General features: G+C 34.6%; 1 protein-coding gene across 2 annotated transcripts; it reads left to right on the top strand.

The window, feature by feature from the left end:
* The first annotated feature begins 3932 nt into the window (after window positions 1–3932).
* On the top strand, window positions 3933–19289 carry pik3r6b (phosphoinositide-3-kinase, regulatory subunit 6b). 2 transcript variants are annotated; one of them, XM_060893010.1, is made up of 20 exons: window positions 3933–4127; window positions 6774–6863; window positions 8015–8119; window positions 8261–8352; window positions 9487–9555; window positions 9688–9820; window positions 10007–10076; window positions 11700–11883; window positions 12031–12175; window positions 12265–12351; window positions 12445–12859; window positions 12964–13063; window positions 14580–14693; window positions 14813–14923; window positions 15702–15816; window positions 15918–15985; window positions 16148–16238; window positions 16356–16411; window positions 17910–18013; window positions 18780–19289. In XM_060893010.1, exons 2-20 carry the CDS (start codon window positions 6851–6853, stop codon window positions 18928–18930), a joined length of 2223 nt encoding a protein of 740 aa, XP_060748993.1. In that variant the 5' UTR covers window positions 3933–4127; window positions 6774–6850; the 3' UTR covers window positions 18931–19289. The 2 variants fall into 2 exon arrangements, with proteins under 2 accessions (XP_060748993.1, XP_060748992.1); XM_060893009.1 differs by having other exon boundaries at window positions 8252–8352.
* The last annotated feature ends 540 nt before the right edge of the window (window positions 19290–19829 follow it).

The following is a 19829-nucleotide window of genomic DNA, read 5'->3' as shown; positions in this document are numbered from 1 at the left end:
AATCCAGTCATTCAGCTGAGTTTGAGCTCAAAGAATAGGCTACACGCCAAAGGGGGCATCAACGGGCAGGTGATTAGTAACACTCAACCCAATTATATCACTAATCCCCGTCCAGCTTATGGAGATTTTGATTGTGATTACTGGGATGAGTTTTGTAAACTAAAACCACACACATGTTTATCTAGAGACCGTGTCCCTTTCTTGAACCAAAATATACTTTCATTAAAATAGGTAATAAACCAATCGGATTTTCTTGTCATCTTTAAATCTTTACCTTTCAATTTTCGAATGTGATAGACTTGTTTTCTTCAGAAATGACTTCGCCTGTAAACAGAAGCTTTCACGTGTGATTATGTGCATGTCTGAATGAGGGTGTGAATACATGTATGTGTGCATGAATTACATCTAGACGTGTGTATATATATATATATGTATTCTGAGTGTGTGAATATACTATATGTATGCGTTCATGGTGCACTGCAATAGACTGCCATCTAGATGCCATCCAGATGTGTTCCCAGGACATTGAACATTGTGACATAATGTCCATAATATGTGATCACATCTAAAAAAGCATGATTCATGTCAGAAAATCATGTGCACATAGAGAATAAATAATGTAAAAGAAAATGACGTATACAATATACATATACTGTATATAGACTCTCTCTCTCTCTCTCTCTCTCTCTCTCTCTCTCTCTCTCTCTCTCTCTCTATATATATATATATATATATATATATATATATATATATATATATATATATATATATATAAATAAAATGGAGACATTTTGTACCATTTATTTTTAGTTTTCATGCTAATTATATCTTCAACTTTAAAACTCAAGGTTTTAAAGGTTAATCAGTTTTTCATTGCAGTCCAATTTTATAAAACATACAAGGTCTAATTGTACAGAATATGTACAGTAAGGCTAAAGGCTACTTTTTTCTTGGTGAAATATGATGAAATAGAAAATAAAGAAAAATCAAGAGTCGTCTATTATGTATTGCAAAATATTGCCAGTAGTGTTACTTGTCTTAAGCTGCCAAGAAACAAATCTGAGAAGAAACTTATATTAATGGCTTGTTTTTTAACTCCAGTGGCCTCTGAATGCATAAATGAGTATAATACAAAAAACAAGCAAAAAAATTATAACCTCAGTATAATTTAAAAGTATTTAAAAAAAAAAACAAACACAACATTAGCAGAAGTGTTTTAATTTTTAATTGACAGAAACAGCACTTGTTGAACACCGACTGCCTCAACGATCCTCGCCCACGTGTTATAGACGCACTCAGAACAACACATCGAAATGCGACAGCGACATCGTGTGGTGAGACAGACATGCACGTCCACGTCAAACAGTTTGAAACGAAAACAATTTCCTCATAAATGTATACTTTCACTCTGAGTTATCCCCAGTTTTTTCTTCTTTTGCACCTTACACAATAAACGTCTTCACTTCAGCATAAAGATTATTTCTGATTATTTCTGTAACTGTTCTGTTAACGGAAGCACAAGCACCAACTGAACAGGTTCTCTCCCAGTTAAGATCATCATAAAAATCTACAATGACATATTGTAGACACATTGCCAAATACCCTCTATGTTATTTACAGGGCAGAAGCTCAAAACGTAGGTGGAAGTCCTCCTTTCCTCTTTTTCATTATGATTGGTGTTTATTTTGTTCTCTGCTGACATGCAATGGAAATTTCTTACCTCTATACTCACCAAGAGCACTAGCAAGTTACTGGAAGAGTTGTAAAAGATGTGTGGATAAAGGTTCCCCTTTTACATCTTCGCTATGGTTTTGTGTGCTTTCCCCCATAATGGTTAAAGATATACAATATGTACATTTGACCTACTTTTGGCCTTAATGCTGGTCAAATTCCTTGCTTGACATGATGTAATAGGTTTTATTTAAATGCAATACCTGAAACTCAGTTTCAGCCTTAACTTTTCAAACCAGCATTAAATGAGGAACCTCCTGAACAACAGGTGAACCACAAATAATACATCATCATCACATCCTATGTGTCAGTTAGACACTTTCTGTGCTAGTCTTCCTATTTGAATAGGTCTAATTTGGAAAAGGTTTGAGAAGAGGATATAATTCATCCAGCTTCTGCAAATCCACAACAAAACTAAACACACAATATATTTTACTGTAGTACTGAACATTACATAGAAGTAGAATTACTAAGAATATCACACCATGACTTTCATTTCTAAAACTTTTCTTTTTTGTGTCTTCTAGTTAACAGTGAATTACAAATTCAGGAGAAGAGGAAGTTGAGGTTAACAGTACACATTAAGGTATAACTGATGAAGTGGGAGTTCACATAGCCCATTCAAATCTTCACAAAACTCTGAAGGACATAAAAAAACAACAGTTTAACAGGTTATCCAGAAGCATTTTGTATTCAGCTGATGATTTGAATATCCTAGAGTAAAGCGCTGGTCATAAACTTTTAGTAGGCAAATGTAGTTTGTATGTTGGTGGTAAGTTGACTTTAAGCACTTCAAGGACTTAGACAGTACAAACATTTTTATTTAGGGTTAAATTATAACATGTATGTAATTATTAATTAATAACATATAAAGATTACTGAATGATTGCTGTCATTCCTTCCTATACGTTGACTCATGTGTGATTATATAAATAAAAGTGGGCCAAACAGAGTTACCAGTAGTCTTTGGTTAACCTTCATGCTACTCTCACGAGAACAGAGGATCAGCAATCAAAAATATCCAGGCAGCATATGCTGTGGTCAGAAACCTACTACTGGTAATGGGTTTTATATATATATATATATATATAGCTGTTTTATGATTTAGGCATCAATAATGAATTTAAAATAATTTAGTTTAAATTTATGTGAAGACAAAAAAAAAGTTAGTAGACAATATATTGTTATATTGGTTGTCTCAAATAAACATGGGAAAATAATGAAGTTATTTGAGTGTCATTTTATTTATATATTATTAAATAAAATATTTCTTTCATATATAAATATTTATATTTCCTGATATTTGTAGCATGATATTAAAGTGTGTTATATAATTCTTAGGTGATCAGATCTCTCTGCAGATTTCTTGCTTGCACTAATTACATCATGCCTCTGACCCACTTACGTCACCAAACTGTTGTATTCTTCTTTTGTGATGTTTTTCTGGGCAACTTATTTCAGTTGTTGTTTGCTCTGGTCATAGTGGTGTTTGCGGTGTTCCTAATTGGACTGGACGCATTTCTTGTAAATTGGCAGACAGACTGTTTCTGTAAACTTCTGAATTCATTCTGATGCTATCATCATAACTTATAGTCCTCCTCATACTTATAATGTCTGAAAGGTGCCTTTTTCTCATCTCATCTTCCTAGATTAGATGTTATATAATATATACTAATTTAATGCCAGTTTTGATAATATCACTGAGAAAAATGGACCCTGGGTTACATGACGTGGTTTGGCTTAGAAAAGTGGAAATAGTGATTAAAGGCATTGTTAAGTCTTTATCCAGATCCTCAAACTATATGAGCTGAACACATCCTCAGTTTAGCTCATACACTATAATTACCCTTACTTTCTCAACAGAACTGAAAAAACCCAGGTGTAACTTCCTCCTACCTGTGTTACTGAATAACCCAATGTAGATGTACTACAGCTTTAATCAGCCATTTAATAAGTTGCCTCTTCTAAAAGTTTGAATTCTTCTAAGTACATGTGGGCATTGGAACCAGCTCAGTGAAGCTTTGAGCTGGCAGAGTTGTCTGAATGTATTTTAAAGGCTTAAGTTCAGACTAAAAATATGTCATGTCAGACCATGTACACCCACACATTTAGAAGACAGGAAACCAAATCTTGCAAGTATATCAGACAATAGGAAGTAGGGTCATGCGCGTATAGGTTTTGTTTCTGTGTGTACGGCCTTTGACAGCCACCAGCTACATGTCCTCGCCCTAGCCTGGCCCCATCTCTACCAATACACATGCAAGTTTTTCACATGCTAATATTAAGAGGAAGAGAAACTCCCTGACAATGAGTACATTGTAAAGTTGTGCTTGCTGACAGATGTACTACGGAAGATATCTAAAACCTGATGGATTTGGTTTAGACATTTATCCACGGTATGTGACGCTTCACTTTCTCTCATTTCTTTCACCTCATGCTTGCACAACTTTTGTGGCAATAATGACGTTTAGCCTTAGCATAGTAGCTTTTATCAGATGAATGGCTCTGAATCATAATGTAAATAATTAAAATATAGACAGTTGATATGTTTCAGTATTTTTTTTTTTAAATAAACTTTTTAAAATAACTTTTTTAAATGACTATTTAGGTTTGTATTCGATATAATTTTAGTAGCAAAACGGATGTTAAGTCACAAAATAGCTATGCCGTCCTTAATTTAAGTTAAAATCTTGATGTGATCGTCTCTAATGCTACGTCTTTGTACAACTTTGTTTGAGTTATTTCCCTTCTGTGTGGTTTATTTTCAGCTTTGCATTATTTTTTGTCTTCCAGAGACAAACACATGGCTTGTATTCCAAATGTCTGATAAGCAACTTTGTTTACCATTTGAAATTGACAATTTAAGATAAAACATGTTAAAAATGATATGAATAGAAATGGAAAGATAGCATGTCTGGACGATACACTATGCTGGACTTTTCATGGGTCTGGACTGAATTCAAATGACTTTCTACTACTATATTTCTATTTGATTACTAGTGCTAATACAGGTATGACATGGCAATCCCAAATAGTAAAATATTAGCTTTTGAAGGAAAGTAACAAAATATTGTTATTGTGACTATTTTATCATTGTATAATGGCAACACTACATACTCTACAGTATATTCAATTCAATTCGATTCAATTCATTTGTATAGCGCTTTTAACAATTAACATTGTTTCAAAGCAGCTTTACAGAAGCATAAAAAATATATATAAATTTTAAAGTTCAAAATGAGTTCACTCTGAGCTGGAACGCTGTGGAAGCTTAAAGCCGTTAAACTTGGAAGACAACGTGCAGAGATGGACACAGCAGTGCTCACCATATTTCTTTGTTAGTCTTTGAAAATATTTGTCTTAAATACTTTATGTCAAACCATTAGATTCATTTTGATGAAATTACCAAGGACAAACTAATGAATGCAAAAGCTATTAGGAATTTGAGAACCGCACAATTTCTCAATGGAAATGCATCATAGCCATGAGTGAAATTGGCCTATTTAGACTAGCAGCTGCAGTGTCACTTTGAAGGACAGCTTTGAAAGACAGTCTGGTAGCATGTACAGTGAAGTTTTATATATTTTTGAAATGTTGTTTTGAAACATAGCTTAATTACTCAGTATCATTAGACAAAAGATAGAAAGAAAGCTTGCCTGAAGGTTACACAAGGCTTCTGGTTCAAAAATTCTGCACATTGATATTAATTGTTAGAAATTATGTTTGGGTATATAATGGTTAATAAACTATACCTTACAGTACACCCCATTACTGTTTGAAGCATGAACAGAAATACAGATATGAAGATTTGGAGCACTGAAACGGATTCAGTGGCGGATTGTGTTAGACACTTATTGCATCTCTAGTATGTATAGTATGTTATATACAGTATGCACTCAGGCTGACATTGTTAGTGTCTGTAACATATTGTAGTAGTAGTAGTAGTAGCCCTTTATTATCACTGGTCACAGGTACCAGCAAAATTAGCAACAGGGAAGGGAAGTGGGGGGTGGAGGTAACCCAGCACAGGCAAGCAGCCATGCGGTCCTGCAGCCATTCTTGGCGCTGGTCACAGACCCGCTTGTCAGACTGGCGGTACAAAGCGCCGAAGGCGTGGGATGGGGGGTGGGGGGTTGAATGCATATCTTTATATATGTGCATATGTGTGCGTATGCATGTAAAAGTTCTTGTATGTGTAGGCCTGGAGAGTTGCTACTCCCGCCATCAAATCTAGGTTGTAACTCTGATCATGGTATTAGTGTCTCAAATTCAGAAACTGAGATTGTTTGAGTATTTGATTGAGAAACTGCTGATCATCTGGGACTTTCACAAAGAATAATCTCTAGAATTTACTCAGAATTGCGTGATAAACAAAAGTGCCTTGTTGATATGAAAGATCAGAGAAAGATAGACAGATTGGTTCACATGCAGTATATAAGGAAGTCTATAGTAGATCCTATAAGCACTATTTACAACTGTGGTGAGTTCTTAGCATGTACAAAACATGTAGTGGCTGGGCTACAATAGCAGAAGGCAGAAGGAAGCTTCAGGGTCCAGTTTCAGGCTCATTGAAACTGTACAACTGTTAAACATTGCTAGTGTATTACATTGTTAAATATATATGCATTATCATCAGTGATCTCAGCTGGTGTGCATGGAATAAATACACTCCTCCCACTGTGAACATGACTAATAGTGATCAAAATGAACCTCAGCTGCAAATTTCAATGCTCTAACCCCTGCAACACTACCATCATGTTTTACTGGTAAAGATACAGAGCAGTATTTTCTGCTCTATTAAAATACTATATATGAAAATATTTTACACCAGGTAATAGAAAATAAAGTTGTACACAATGTGTCACAATCTCCAAGTATTCACAACACTCAATAGTGCTTTCTGCCATATATAGAGACTTTATTTTTGCTGAATTCACCATTAAAATGATGTATTTTCTGAATTCTAAATGATTTTTAAGTATTTTCTGTGTTAAACAGTCTTGTAAGTTTGTAGGAAACCAAAAGTTTTTTTCTGCTTGTAGGTTGGAAGCCTTTTGAGTTGCAGTATGACTCATTTCTTTCATGTTATGTGGAGCTACGTCTAAGTGTCAGAACTCTGATGGAGAAAACAGGTGCTCACTTACTACTTAATGACCTAGTGCGAAAACATAAAATATTTTATTCATTAATGTACAATGCCTATATTAATATTACTATATTAAAATGGATATTAAAAAGTTTACACACCCCTGTTAAATGGCAAGTTTTTGGGATTTATGAAAAATAAATCCTGACAGAACTGTCAGAATGTTTTCTACCTTTAATGTGAAATTACAATCCAACCATTTTAGGGAAAAATAGGAAAAATGGGAAAATAAAGTTACAATAAGTCATTCATCTGTCATCAATGAAGTTATTCTGATTAACTCCAAATAAAGATGCTGTTTCTTTTGCCATGTCATATTTTCTTCTTCATGTCTCCTTGGTTTCCCCTAATTGCTGAAAACATGTCCACAAAAAGAGTTTATAAAACAATGCGTGGTCTCTCACGTTTTGAAAGTTATTCATCAGTGGAGGGGTATAAAATAATTTCCTTTAGATGTAGCATTAAAAAAGATGTAGCCTTTATTGAAACACTATAAAGGCCACCGACAACAAATAGATAAAATGGAGACCTGCAGTGACAACATTAACTACAGAATGTCCTTGCAAAATTTAAAAAAGTTAAACTTACCCGGGATGACTCTCTGACAAGCAATGATTACTCTCTGTATGTCACAACAATCTCTCATATTCTACACATTTCTGCGATATGGAAGCTACGTAGATGGAAGCCATTTCTAACAAAAACTTCCACGCATAAACACCCCGAACCCTAAGGAAAATGTGTTATGGTATGATCAGACTAATTCCAAATCAATTGAAAAATTAATAATAAGTACAAAAGAAGAAAATCACAAAAGAACAAAATACCCACAGTGCGTCATGGTGGTGGCAGCATCATGCTTTAGGGCTGCTTTTATCAGCCAGAACTGGGGTTATTATAAAGGTATGGGGAATCATGAATAGCAAGAAATACCTGTATAATGACCCAAAGCATACATCCAAATCAAAAAAGAAAGGCCAAAACAATGTGGCATGCTGATAGACTTTTAAAATACAAAAGTCCTTCAAAAAATTAGTAGTTTAGGGGTGTGTACACTTTTTTAGATTTTAAAAAGGGTGTGTAGAGTTTTTATATCCATATGTGCTAAAGAGACTCAATTCTCAATACACTTTCTAGCAAGTAAAGTGTCTTCAGATGTAGAGTCGAGCCTCTATCAGCGTGTTCATGCCATGCTCAGAGAACTGGACACACATGCTCAAGCGGTCTCAATCTGCAATAAAGGTACCTGTGTGCTCTTTTCATTTCTTTTAAGTTAAAATAATGTGAATAAAGAAACATCAAAAACATCAGGCTTCATTGTTAGCACTGGACCTCAACATAATATCATTGAAACAATAACATTTTCAACTGTAGCCTCTCAAGGGATGCTAAGATGGACCCTCCATAAAAAGGTGGAGAATAATCCATCCATGAGCCTCTCTCTACTGAGGGTCCTTGTTAAGGAGCTTGAAAAGGTTAGTCTTTTTAAAAGCTGGTTTTAATATATACAACAAATGGTAAAAAAGTATTTCATAAAATGTTTTTATAACTTTCGATTCAGTTCCTTAGGTTACTATAGAGACAATAAGCAGAGATGCATGAATACTTCATTAACATTTATAATAACTAACAAGGAACACTGGCTAGTTACTCAAGACATAATGATTGGAATAATTCACTATTGATAAATAATCATTTATATTTCACCTACACAGCTACTAGCTATCTATGTGTAGTAACTATAGATTACTTACGAATAACATCTGTGTTAATTACTAAATTCTGAGCTTTACCTTCCTTCCTGATGTAAGAGACATTACTAATGACGGGTGTTACTGTTTCCTTCTTCTGGAACGAACGCTGGTCTGTGTATGATGCTGTGCTGTATCACTAAAATGTGAGATGTTTTAAACCAAAATATTGATTTCTGATATAAAAATCTGCATTGATCTCACTTGTTGGTCAACATTTTATGGCTTAATATCCTAAAATCCAGGGATTGTATATTAAGTAAATTTGAGTTGAGTCTTTATTACATCATTTGTTACAGCTTTTTACTTTTGTAGATTACTGTTCAATTTTGTCCTTTACAAACGTGACTTCAACTACAAACAAGGTTCAAAGACGTTTATATTTTCGACACTGAACAGAAATTGGACACATTACATCAGTTCAGCTCTCCAGTCAACACTGTCAATAGGATTTAATGTTAATGTTAATCAGCAATTAATGAATATATATCATAAGAAAAATCTGGAAATATTAGTGGTAAAGATTTATTTATTTATTTGTTTGTTTGTTTGATACTGACAATACAATCCAATCAATTATTCAATTTCTTTCTTTCTTTCTTTCTTTCTTTCTTTCTTTCTTTCTTTCTTTCTTTCTTTCTTTCTTTCTTTCTTTCTTTCCTGATATGTAAGATAAGATAAGTATTTTAAGTAAATTCTAGTGATGTGCATGTATTGTATTTATATGCTTTTACATGATTGATGCAATCTTTCATGGTTTGAACACTTTAATTGCAGCAGAAAACACATAACATTGTGCATGTTCAAGTAAATTTACAAATAAGGGGAGACTAATTGTATAAATGTACTTTTCCCCAGGCAGAGAGGATTGACTGCAAAATTCGGATTATTCCTTTGCTACACACTCTGGCCTACGCAGTAATACAGGTCTGTTTACAATGTTCCAGTTTCCTTTCAGTCGTATAAATCCTATTTATACACGTTAACTCTCTTCTTGTTACTCACAACAAGAAATGTCAAGTTCTTATAAGCATTCAATTGATCTGTTCTGCCCTGCAGTCTGCTTACATTCCAGATGAGCTGTGTGAAAGGATATATGTATGCCTGAAACGTCTGATTACACTACCAGAGCCTTACTGCACTGTGGGCCTTAACTATGCTAAACAGATGAAAATAGAACAGAGCATCCCAGGTAATCATTTCTAAAATTTGCAAGTTTTTCATTACAATATTATTCTTCAAATCTGCGTCCTTCTTGTCATGATGCGATGTGTGTCCCACAAGTTTTTATGTGTCTAAAGTGTTTCCTTGAAATGCGTTTCTATTAATTCTTAATGTACTGTAAGCTAAAGCAGGTTTGCTCTCTGATCGGTTGTAGGTGCTCTGTATCAAAGAAGAGTTATTGCTGAGCACAGCCTAAAAAATGACCATTATCCTCTTCATGAAAGGTAACTCATAAACTACTCACTGACTTTTGTATTCTAGCATTATCAGTACCTTTCGTTCTTATAAAATTTTCTGATTTGAGAGATTACCTATTCTATTTAGGGAAAAATAAAAATGCTTAATAATAATAATAATAATAATAATAATAATAATAATAATAATAATAGTCAGCATCACTACTGCAAGACAACAAATTATTTATTCATTTATATATTTATTGAATTTTTTTTATTTATTATTTCTTTCTTTTTGTATTCATTCAGATGACATTCTGCTGCTTCTCAATGGTTCATAATGGTTCACAAATAAATTTCCTGTAGTTTTGGTGATGTAAATTAAAGTTAGTAATCTCTTCTGGAGGTGTATTGTTTACTCATCTAAGTAAAGTGTTTACTGGAAAACACAGTAGAGCAATGAATATAGGTTGGTTTATCTGATGATTGATGATTGATAACGGAAGTGAGAATGCCTAACAGTGTAATCTCACAATCTGTATTCATTGGTGATAAAATGAAAGAGAACTGTTTTCTGTCCTTGTTTTCTGGTTTGATCTGCTCCTGCGGTAGGAATTGTGAGTAAATATGTGAGAAAAAGAAGCAGGCTTATTGCTTTTCTACTTACATTATATACATGTATGTAAAAAAAGAATGTAACATTATATACATGTATGTAAAAAAATTTAACATTATATACATGTATGTAAAAAAGAATTTAACATTATCTACATGTATGTAAAAATTTTTTACATTATATACGTGTATATAAAAAATGTAACATTATATACATGTATGTAAAAAAGAATTTAACATTATATACATGTATGTAAATTTTTTTTACATTATATACATGTATATAAAAAATGTAACATTATATACATGTATGTAAAAAAGAATTTAACATTATATACATGTATGTAAAAAAAGAATGTAACATTATATACATGTATGTAAATTTTTTTTACATTATATACATGTATGTAAAAAAATGTAACATTATGTGCATGTATATAAAAAAATTAACATTATATACATGTATGTAAAAAAGAATTGAACATTATATACATGTATATAAAAAATGTAACATTATATACATGTATGTAAAAAAAATTAACATTATATACATGTATGTAAAAAAATGTAACATTATGTGCATGTATATAAAAAATGTAACATTATATACATGTATGTAAAAAAACATTTTTGTCATATAAACTTCAAATGTAAAAAAATATATATTTTCCAAATTGAATACTTAATTCAGATTGGTCTGATAGTTTTTTTTATTTTTTTATTTTTTATTTTTTACAAATGACAGGTTTATATTAACCCTCTTTTTTGAATACATTTTCGTTTCCATAGTAACAGCTAATTCACAGGGACGTACAAGCGTGCTTTTACTGAACAAAGCTTTCTGTAAGGAAATGTTAAATGTGAGGAGGTGCTTTATATTTCCACCACAGGAAAGTCTAAATATGGAGGATGTGGTAATTTGTAATTTCTTGACAAGACAAGTCTTATTTACTTCAAGAGAAAGTGAAGGAGTGGTTATTTATACTGTAGGTGATATAAGGAATAACAAAAACTATTCATTTCTTGCATGTATTTCTTTGGTTGTGTGCGATATAGGGTGTTTGTATTTGCGGATCCAGCCATGTTTCCTGAGACATTGTTAAACGCACTGAGGGCTGATGTGGAGTGTGGGGCTTTAGACTGGGGCACACTGACCCCTCAGCACCGGGTTCTACTGCACACACTACAAGCTGGACTGGGGAAAGAGTGCCATGGGAGACAACTCACACAAGCCCTAGAGGTCTGTAACTGTGTGTTTAAATTTGTCTTAAAGAGGTGACGGAACGTTGTGACAATGTTTGTTTTTCAAAGCACTTAAATGGATTGAATTGAAGATACTGTATTTACTCATTTATTAAATATTAAATATTAAATATGATTGTTCCAGGATTTAGGTGCAGACACTGAAAAATACTTCCAGGATGTTGTGGCCACTGTAGAGGAGAGAATATTGGATGGAGGTTCAGAGTGTGACCAGTACAATGAAAGATTACAGCAACTCTATGATGAAATCATCTGTTCTGCTAGCACAGGTAGAACCTGGTTTGCTAGATGCAGCATTTCAGTACGCTATTGAGCATGGTCTTGCATTCTAAGCATGTTGTGTGATTTTTCTCTTCAGAGAAGTCATGTCCTGCCAGTCTAGTTGGAACTCCACTGCCCAGTCCTGAGGTTAGCTTCCATGTCTGGACAAAAGAAGATGAGATATGTGAGCATTAAGATATATGGCCTAACTTTAAGGATGGTGTCTCTGTTGGCTGAATTTTTTTCACACTATTATTATTAATATTCTAATAAACAGGGAACGAGGTGATAAACTTCACTCTAATGCTGGACTCTATGCATCAGAGTTCTGAATTTCTCGAAGACGGTCCAGACTCCAGACGTGCTTCTGTCATCTCCACTATATCCAGAGACAGTGGCATAGAGGGAGATATGCCTTTAAATGAGTTCTCCTTTCTGATGGTTGAGCGCTCTGCTGGGCAGGAGGTCCAGGACCAGCAGAAGAGTTTACGATTTTATAGGAGACCATGTGTGAGGGGGCCAAAAGCTGCGAACAGAATGACTTTAATGGTGGAGGCCATTAAGGAAAGTGGAGGAACAGGGGGGAGTGGAAGCTGTATTCTTCAAGAGGGAAAGAACTTTACAGCTCGTGCTGTGGTCATGGGTGATGACAGCACTCTCGGAAGACTAGCCAAGGCTTACCACAATATACGGTATGAAGGCTTGTAATTCACTACATTTTGGGTGCTTTCTCCTTGATGGTAACATTTTCACTATTCAGAAGTTGTACACTTTTTGCTTTTGTTAATGTGTGCAGAAAAAAGGAAATGAGGAATTTATTTCTGACAAAGAGAGTCAACTTGGAAATATACTATATTCCTGTCACTAGCCAGTCATACACAGCTTCTCCAGTTCAGGTAACTATATTGTTTTTATTTATTTTGATGATGTTGACTTTCCTGTTTAAGACAAAAGGATTTGGAGATTATTTCAAATTATTACCAAAACTTCATGATTTTTAACATCTGACATTAATTTAAGAATTTAAGACTTTTATATTAAGAATTTAGAATTTAAGACTTTTCTATTAAGAACTTCTTAATAACTCAGGATTTAAAACTTCACTGTGCTCGGCAAGAGTGCACCATAAGCATGGTGAAGCATGGTGGTGGCAGCATCATACTACGTGTCTGCATCTCTTCAACTGAAAAGCATGAATAGCTCCAATTATTAATTACTTTTGGTACAAAACCTGCAGGGACTGAATAGCATTTTTATGTCCACATTTTTAAATCTAAAATAACAGATCCTCTACAAGAAGGAAATTGCACCACTCAGACTCAGCTGCAGGATAAAACAGCCTTAGGCTTTATTTACTTTAACAAGACATAACATACACCAGGGCTCTCAAGTTTTGAAGACAGGCAAGCGTGACACCCTAGCTTTCTGTCCACTTGCCTCCAAATGTAACACTGATCCTTATGTCCACTCGCCTCCAAAAAACACCGGCCTTTGCGAATACTTGCTTTGTCAAAGCCAACATCAAAGTTTGTCGCGACAAACTTTACAAATCTAGTTGGTTGTTGCGTTAAATCTTACCCAGATAGTGCTATTTTCTGATTGGCTATTGTGTAGCCTCTTTTTTTTGATTGGCTGATAAGTGTCAGGCTCGACTAAGAGCTCCAGGGGAGACGTGCTTGATTCCTGCCCGGTTCCATAGAGACAGCGGTGCGGACAAATACATTTTGGGCACTGCGGCATATTAAATATATGATAAATAGTCAAAATGTTTTTCTGCGTGACAAATGTGTGGCGGGAGAGCGTGAGAAAAGACAGAAATGCATGACTGTCACTCTCAATGTGTGATACTTGACAGCCCTGTTACACATGGTGAAAATAAACAAAACATGAATATCGACGAACATACTGTAAAGGAGTCGCTTAAGGCAACAAAAGGCATGATATGGGTGAACATAAAAGACTGTCTTAAACCAAAACATGACATTAAACAATGATTTGACAGAGGACTGATGTAAAAAAGCAAGTATCTATATTTAAACTTATAAATTTAGGGCAAATGTGAAACAGGGGACGAGGTGGGAAACAGAACAATAGGGAACAATAGGGAGGGTCTGACAAAAAACGTGAGAAATCACAAGAAAATGACATGAAAACAGGTTATAACAAAATACCTGCTAGCATCCCCTCTGGTGGTCTGGCTGTCCCAGTAGTTCCTGACTTTGTGTGTGTGTGTGTGTGTGTGTGTGTGTGTGTGTGTGTGTGTGTGTGTGTGTGTGTGTGTGTGTGTGTGTGTGTGTGTGTATGAAGGCCCAGTGTGTGAGCCCTTAAAATAAAGAATTCCAGTTAAATATATAATTACAGAAATGCCAATTGGCAAATATAAACAGTTCTGGTTAATTTTCCTTCTTTCAGGAAAATGCTACAGTAGACAGGCTTACACTTGCAGCGTCCTTGGGCAGTGTGGATCCATGGTATAACTCCAACATAAACAGTCTGGGATCCATGATCCTGAAACTAGCTGAAACGGTAACAATTTTCAGCTTGATTGCACATAATGTACTTGGTTCTGCTGTTCACTAATGTTATTGTAGACATGTAGTAAACTTTGTTTATATTGTACAGTATGTGTGTGCTTTGGATTACAGCACTCCAGTGTCGTCGGGTCTTCAGAGCCCAACTCCTTTCTTTTGGACATCATCTCATACTATACACGGACAGCACAGCAGCCTGTCCACATCCCCATCTACTCTGTGAAGGTCTGTCTGCTCATTCAGACAGTTCACAAGCTGTAGAGCTTTGCTTAAATAAATGTTCAATTTTAGATACATGCTCAATGGTACAGAGAAAAAACAATTAGCTGCAAATGTCTTAATGTCCTTTTGTACATATACCCTCAACAACCACTTTATTAGGAACACCTTTACACTTGTTATGTGGCAGCAGTTTTATACAACAAATCAGGTTCAGGTCAAGAGCCTCAGGCTATATTTATATCAAACATCAGAATGAGAAAAAAGGGACCATGGATTGGTTGGTGCCAGCTGGGCTAGTAGCTATGGCTAGAATATCAGAATAATTGCTAATCGTTTCAGATTTTTAATCAAAACAGTCTCTAGGGTTTGCACAGAATTTTGACATCCTTTGTTAATGATAGAAGTCAGATAAGGTCAGATAACGGTCTGGCTGTTTCAAGCAGACAGGAAGACTAGAGTCACTAAAAATAGTGTGAACCAGTGTGAACAGAGAGGTTGGTGCTAAGCTACAACAGCAGAAGACTGCTCGCAAGAACATGGACATAGCTATAATATAGTAGTCTAATAAAGAGAACAATGAGTGTATATCAGCATGTGTCTGCTTCTACATTTCCTGTAAACCACTTCTGTGCTCAGATTTAACATTTACTTTACCATCAAATATGTTTTTCCATTTTAGCAAAATTCTTAATGTCACTAACCAGCTATCTAATCAACTGAATATGTATACAGACCTTCAACACATGCGACTGAAAGGTCACTTCACTCTGCTTGTATCTAGCTTACCTTCTCAGATTTGGAATCTAAAGTTGTGGAGGATTTGTTTGTGTGTCAGCTTGACATGGACTTTCCTGGGTTCAAGCCACTGAGACTTACATTTAAAGACACAATCCGTGGTGAGTATACAATAGCAAAAAGTGCAGTCTTAAATAAATCCAAATGGGTTTGTCTTTTTGAATAACAAGAATTATTCATCTTTTTTTTTTTTTTTTTACAGGATCAGTACGGTATAAGAAAACCATGCAGGAAGAGTGTAGTGTAGTCGTGGCTGTCAACTACAGGAAGGTGTCAATTGTCTTATTTCTGATTTAAAGACACTCTAGTCTTATTAATGCTAAAGCCGACTATTTTTAGCTTTACTGCCACGTACAGTAAAGGAAGTAACATGAGATTGAATTCTGGAGGTGTGTGTTGACACGGATGCTTTTGTACTGCTTAACATTTCAGGCCTCCATAAGTAATCGAGAAGTTGACCAAGGAATGCCTTTAACGATATGCGGTGTGTCAATCCGTGCAGCTCCGCTCAGTGGAACCAAAAGTATATCATTTAAGAAAAACATCCATATTATTTTGTCCCTTTTTGTGACAGTTTGTTTGGTCTGGACAATTGTCATCAATGTTTATATGACATGACATGTTTTTTTCTTCTTCACAGGTCTTGAAAGTCTCAATGTTGATTTTCATGATCCAAATCCTACCAGACCGCCAATGGTAAGAATAAGCAGTGTTTTATATGAATATGCTCTAAAACCATGTTAGTCACATGGTTGTTAGGCTTTTTAAGTCATTGTCTTAATTGGGATTAAACATAATATCTTCAGGTAGAACTTTTCTGGATTAACACTCCTTTTTTATTCCTGGAACAATATTGTAATTCAGTTACTGTTATCAATGTGTTTGTTCTTCTGTTGTAACCCCAGAGGCATGCCAGTTGATAATGTTACTTGGTTCAAGGATTTCCAGTGTCTTTAACAATCATGTGATGAAGCTGGAGCCTTTGTTTTGTCTTAATGTTGGTGGTTGGACATTGTGCACACATTAGATATACTGAACACTTCATTCAAACGAAACATTTTAAATTTTAGGTACAGATTTTTTCGGAAAGAAGGAATTAAAAAATTTCCAATGGTTCAAATTTTTCAAAAAAGTCCAATGGCCATTTAGTTGCAAAATACTGTTTCTAATGGGTTAAACATTCTGTAGGTAACATTATGAATGAAAAAAAAAGTTTTATAGTTCATATTGAAAACTTTTAATTGTAAAATCGTTCAGTTATATCTTTTGCTGATTTTTGTTGACTTTTTTGTTTTTTTGTATTTCTATTTCTCTCATGTACACACTTCTGACCACACACACACACACACACACACACACACACACATTAGTACATTAGCATTTAGAAACAAAACTTGTGATCACAGATCAGCTTTGACTGCAAGTATTAGACTAGTGAATGATGGAGTGACTGTAGGGTCCAGATACAGCAATATTTTATAATTATAAAAAATAAATAAATAATAATAATACATTTTCTTTTATGTGCTAGTTTCTTCTCCTCCTCTTATTTGATTGGACAAGTAAATATTTAGTGCTGATATTTAGTTAAATAGCAGTAGTATATTTTACTCTTTGTGTCATGCTGCTTGTCTGTTTCTGCTTCATAAATGTCAATTCTAGCACCAGAGTCAGTGTCGGAATACTTCCATGCAACAATCTTTCCAGCTTCTTTAGAAACAATTTTATCGTGTTGGAGAAAAGTAAACAAAATATTTGGCCATATTGTAGCAACAATGTCAGTTGTCTCAATTTTTCCAGAACTGTGGTACGAAAGCAATATCACACTTGCAATTGTGCAGTTGTACTGAACATCAGCACGGCTGTGATTTGGCCGGAGGTGCAATGTTGATATTCAGTACAGCGTGCCATGCCAGACTATCTTATGCCTTATTGCTTAATTATTGCCTTATTGTCTTTACTTGTTGGAGCTGGTCCCAAATTTTAAATACTCATAGTTGTTTGCAACTAAATTATAACTAATTATAATTAAACTATAATTAATATTTATAAGAAATAAATTATTTTAATAAACGGTATTAAATGAGCTACACAATAGTTGTCCTGTCTAAAAATGGACTGGTACATCTGTAGATAGAATGAAATCACATTTGTAGTATGGCTTTTACTCATAGTGTATTTTCTCTATCTTTAGTCTACCCTTAGAGTGACAAACATTTGCATCAGAGCCCTGGAGAAGAAGACATTTACTGTATGTCTGGACAAAGACTCATGCAGGACCTTCAAAAAGGTCCAGAGGTAAATAAATACAAGTAGCCACATTATATCATAGTTGTAATAAATCTAGATGCTGTGTTATCTGCTGTTGCTTACTATCATGAATCAGTGTTGATTACTTTATGCATCAACACAGATCAGCCAAAACATTCAAATCACTGATAGGTGAAATGAATAACATTTTAACATCCTCTCAAAGGGATGGGATATAAAAGCGGCAAACAGTCAGTTGTCAATATTTATGTGTTAGAAGCAGGTTAAAAAGATCTGAGCGACTTTAACAAAGGCCAGATTGTAATATCTGGACGTATGTTTTAAAACATATGCAAAACTGTCCCAAAATGTTCCTGTTATGCACTTGTTGGTGGCTACCAACAGTGGTGCAGAGAAGGACAACTTGTGAACCGGCAGCAGGATCATAGACACTTAAGGCTAATTGTTGCACAGGAGGAGCTAAAACTAGCATTAGTATGTCTGGTCTGATACCACAGAGTTACTCTAGCATAAATTGCTATAAAAGTTAATGCTGGCTATGATAGTAAAGTGTCAGATCATATAGTGCATCTCAGATTGCTGAGTAATGGGCTGTGTAGCAACAACTCCAAGGACTCATGGACTTCATGTTCATGGAGTTCTTTTCAAGTCAGTGGTGACATTAGGAATTACATCTTAGCTCAAAGAAGCATCTATGTTTCTTATATTTCTTTACTATCTATATCAGAACCATGATGTAGTATATTTCATTATGTAATTATTTGTGACTTAATTTAGTATCTTTGTTATTTAGCATAGAGGTGTCTCCGTGCACAGACCCCGGATACTCTCTTCAAAAGAGCAAGTCGAAACACAGTCAGATGGAGGATGACTCAGGACTGAGCAAATTTCTGAGCAAGACTTTCTGTTTACCCATCAACACCTTTTCTGGAGTTGTTCAGTAACAGTAATAAAACAATTTTGCGTCCCACCAACGAACATTAACTCTACAGACTAACATTAAACTTCACTGTGCATGTGTCTGTGCCTGTGGCATCTCACCTGGAGATTAGACATCAAAATTTTATTGTTATTGCTATTTTTATTTTTATGTATCTTTATTGTGAATACCTCTTCATGTTGTCATAGAACTCATTTACATAATTTTATAGCCTTCATCTTACACTCTACATCCTACATAATAAGTAAGTGTAATGTTATACATATAAAGTTTCAGTGATGTTGCTCCTGTTGTGTACAAGAGAGATGGAGAGGTGTAGAAATCTAAAGATATTAGCAATACTAATAAAAGATATGCACAGTGTTTAGTATAAGAATGTTTTATTGTAAGATTTATATTGTGTATTTGCAATTATATTGAGATAATACAGAATAGAATACCGAATAGAATAATACAAGATATAATATCAGGGTTTCGGTCGATTTTTTAGCCTGTTGCAGTAACACTGGGTACTAGGTAGATAAATTCATCCCAGATGGGAAGCCAGGCCATTGCAGTGCACAATATACACACACATACACACACCTTTACTTAAACCTGGGGCAAAAGGCTGTTGGATGAAACTGAAGAACCCAAGAGGAAACACAGGGGAACATAAAAAATGCTGCACAGACACTAACCTGAGCTCAGGACATAATGTAAATATTAAATAATAAAATTATATAACAAATTGGCTTATTAATAATATAAAAATGGTGGGAGAATGCATCGAAAAAATGCTATATAGTTCTAATAAAATAGCTAAATGATTGTCTGTGAAGATTCTCAGTAATCCAGGAAGTTACTGGACTTACTAAAGTCTAACTTAAAAAAAAAAGTCCAGTTGACAAGACTCTTATTTAT

Source organism: Tachysurus vachellii, chromosome 18, assembly GCF_030014155.1.
Source record: "Tachysurus vachellii isolate PV-2020 chromosome 18, HZAU_Pvac_v1, whole genome shotgun sequence".
In the NCBI taxonomy this organism is placed as follows: Eukaryota; Metazoa; Chordata; class Actinopteri; order Siluriformes; family Bagridae; genus Tachysurus; species Tachysurus vachellii.
Note: the sequence above shows the minus strand (reverse complement) of the source record. Positions and strands in the feature narration are given on the sequence as shown.

Bases quoted from the DNA above. Each gene is read 5' to 3' on its own strand.
- pik3r6b (XM_060893009.1), top strand. The intron at 8,353-9,486 runs GTTAGTCTTTTT...ACTTTTCCCCAG, and splicing joins TTGTTAAGGAGCTTGAAAAG to GCAGAGAGGATTGACTGCAA. The intron at 15,986-16,147 runs GTGTCAATTGTC...TTAACATTTCAG, and splicing joins TGGCTGTCAACTACAGGAAG to GCCTCCATAAGTAATCGAGA.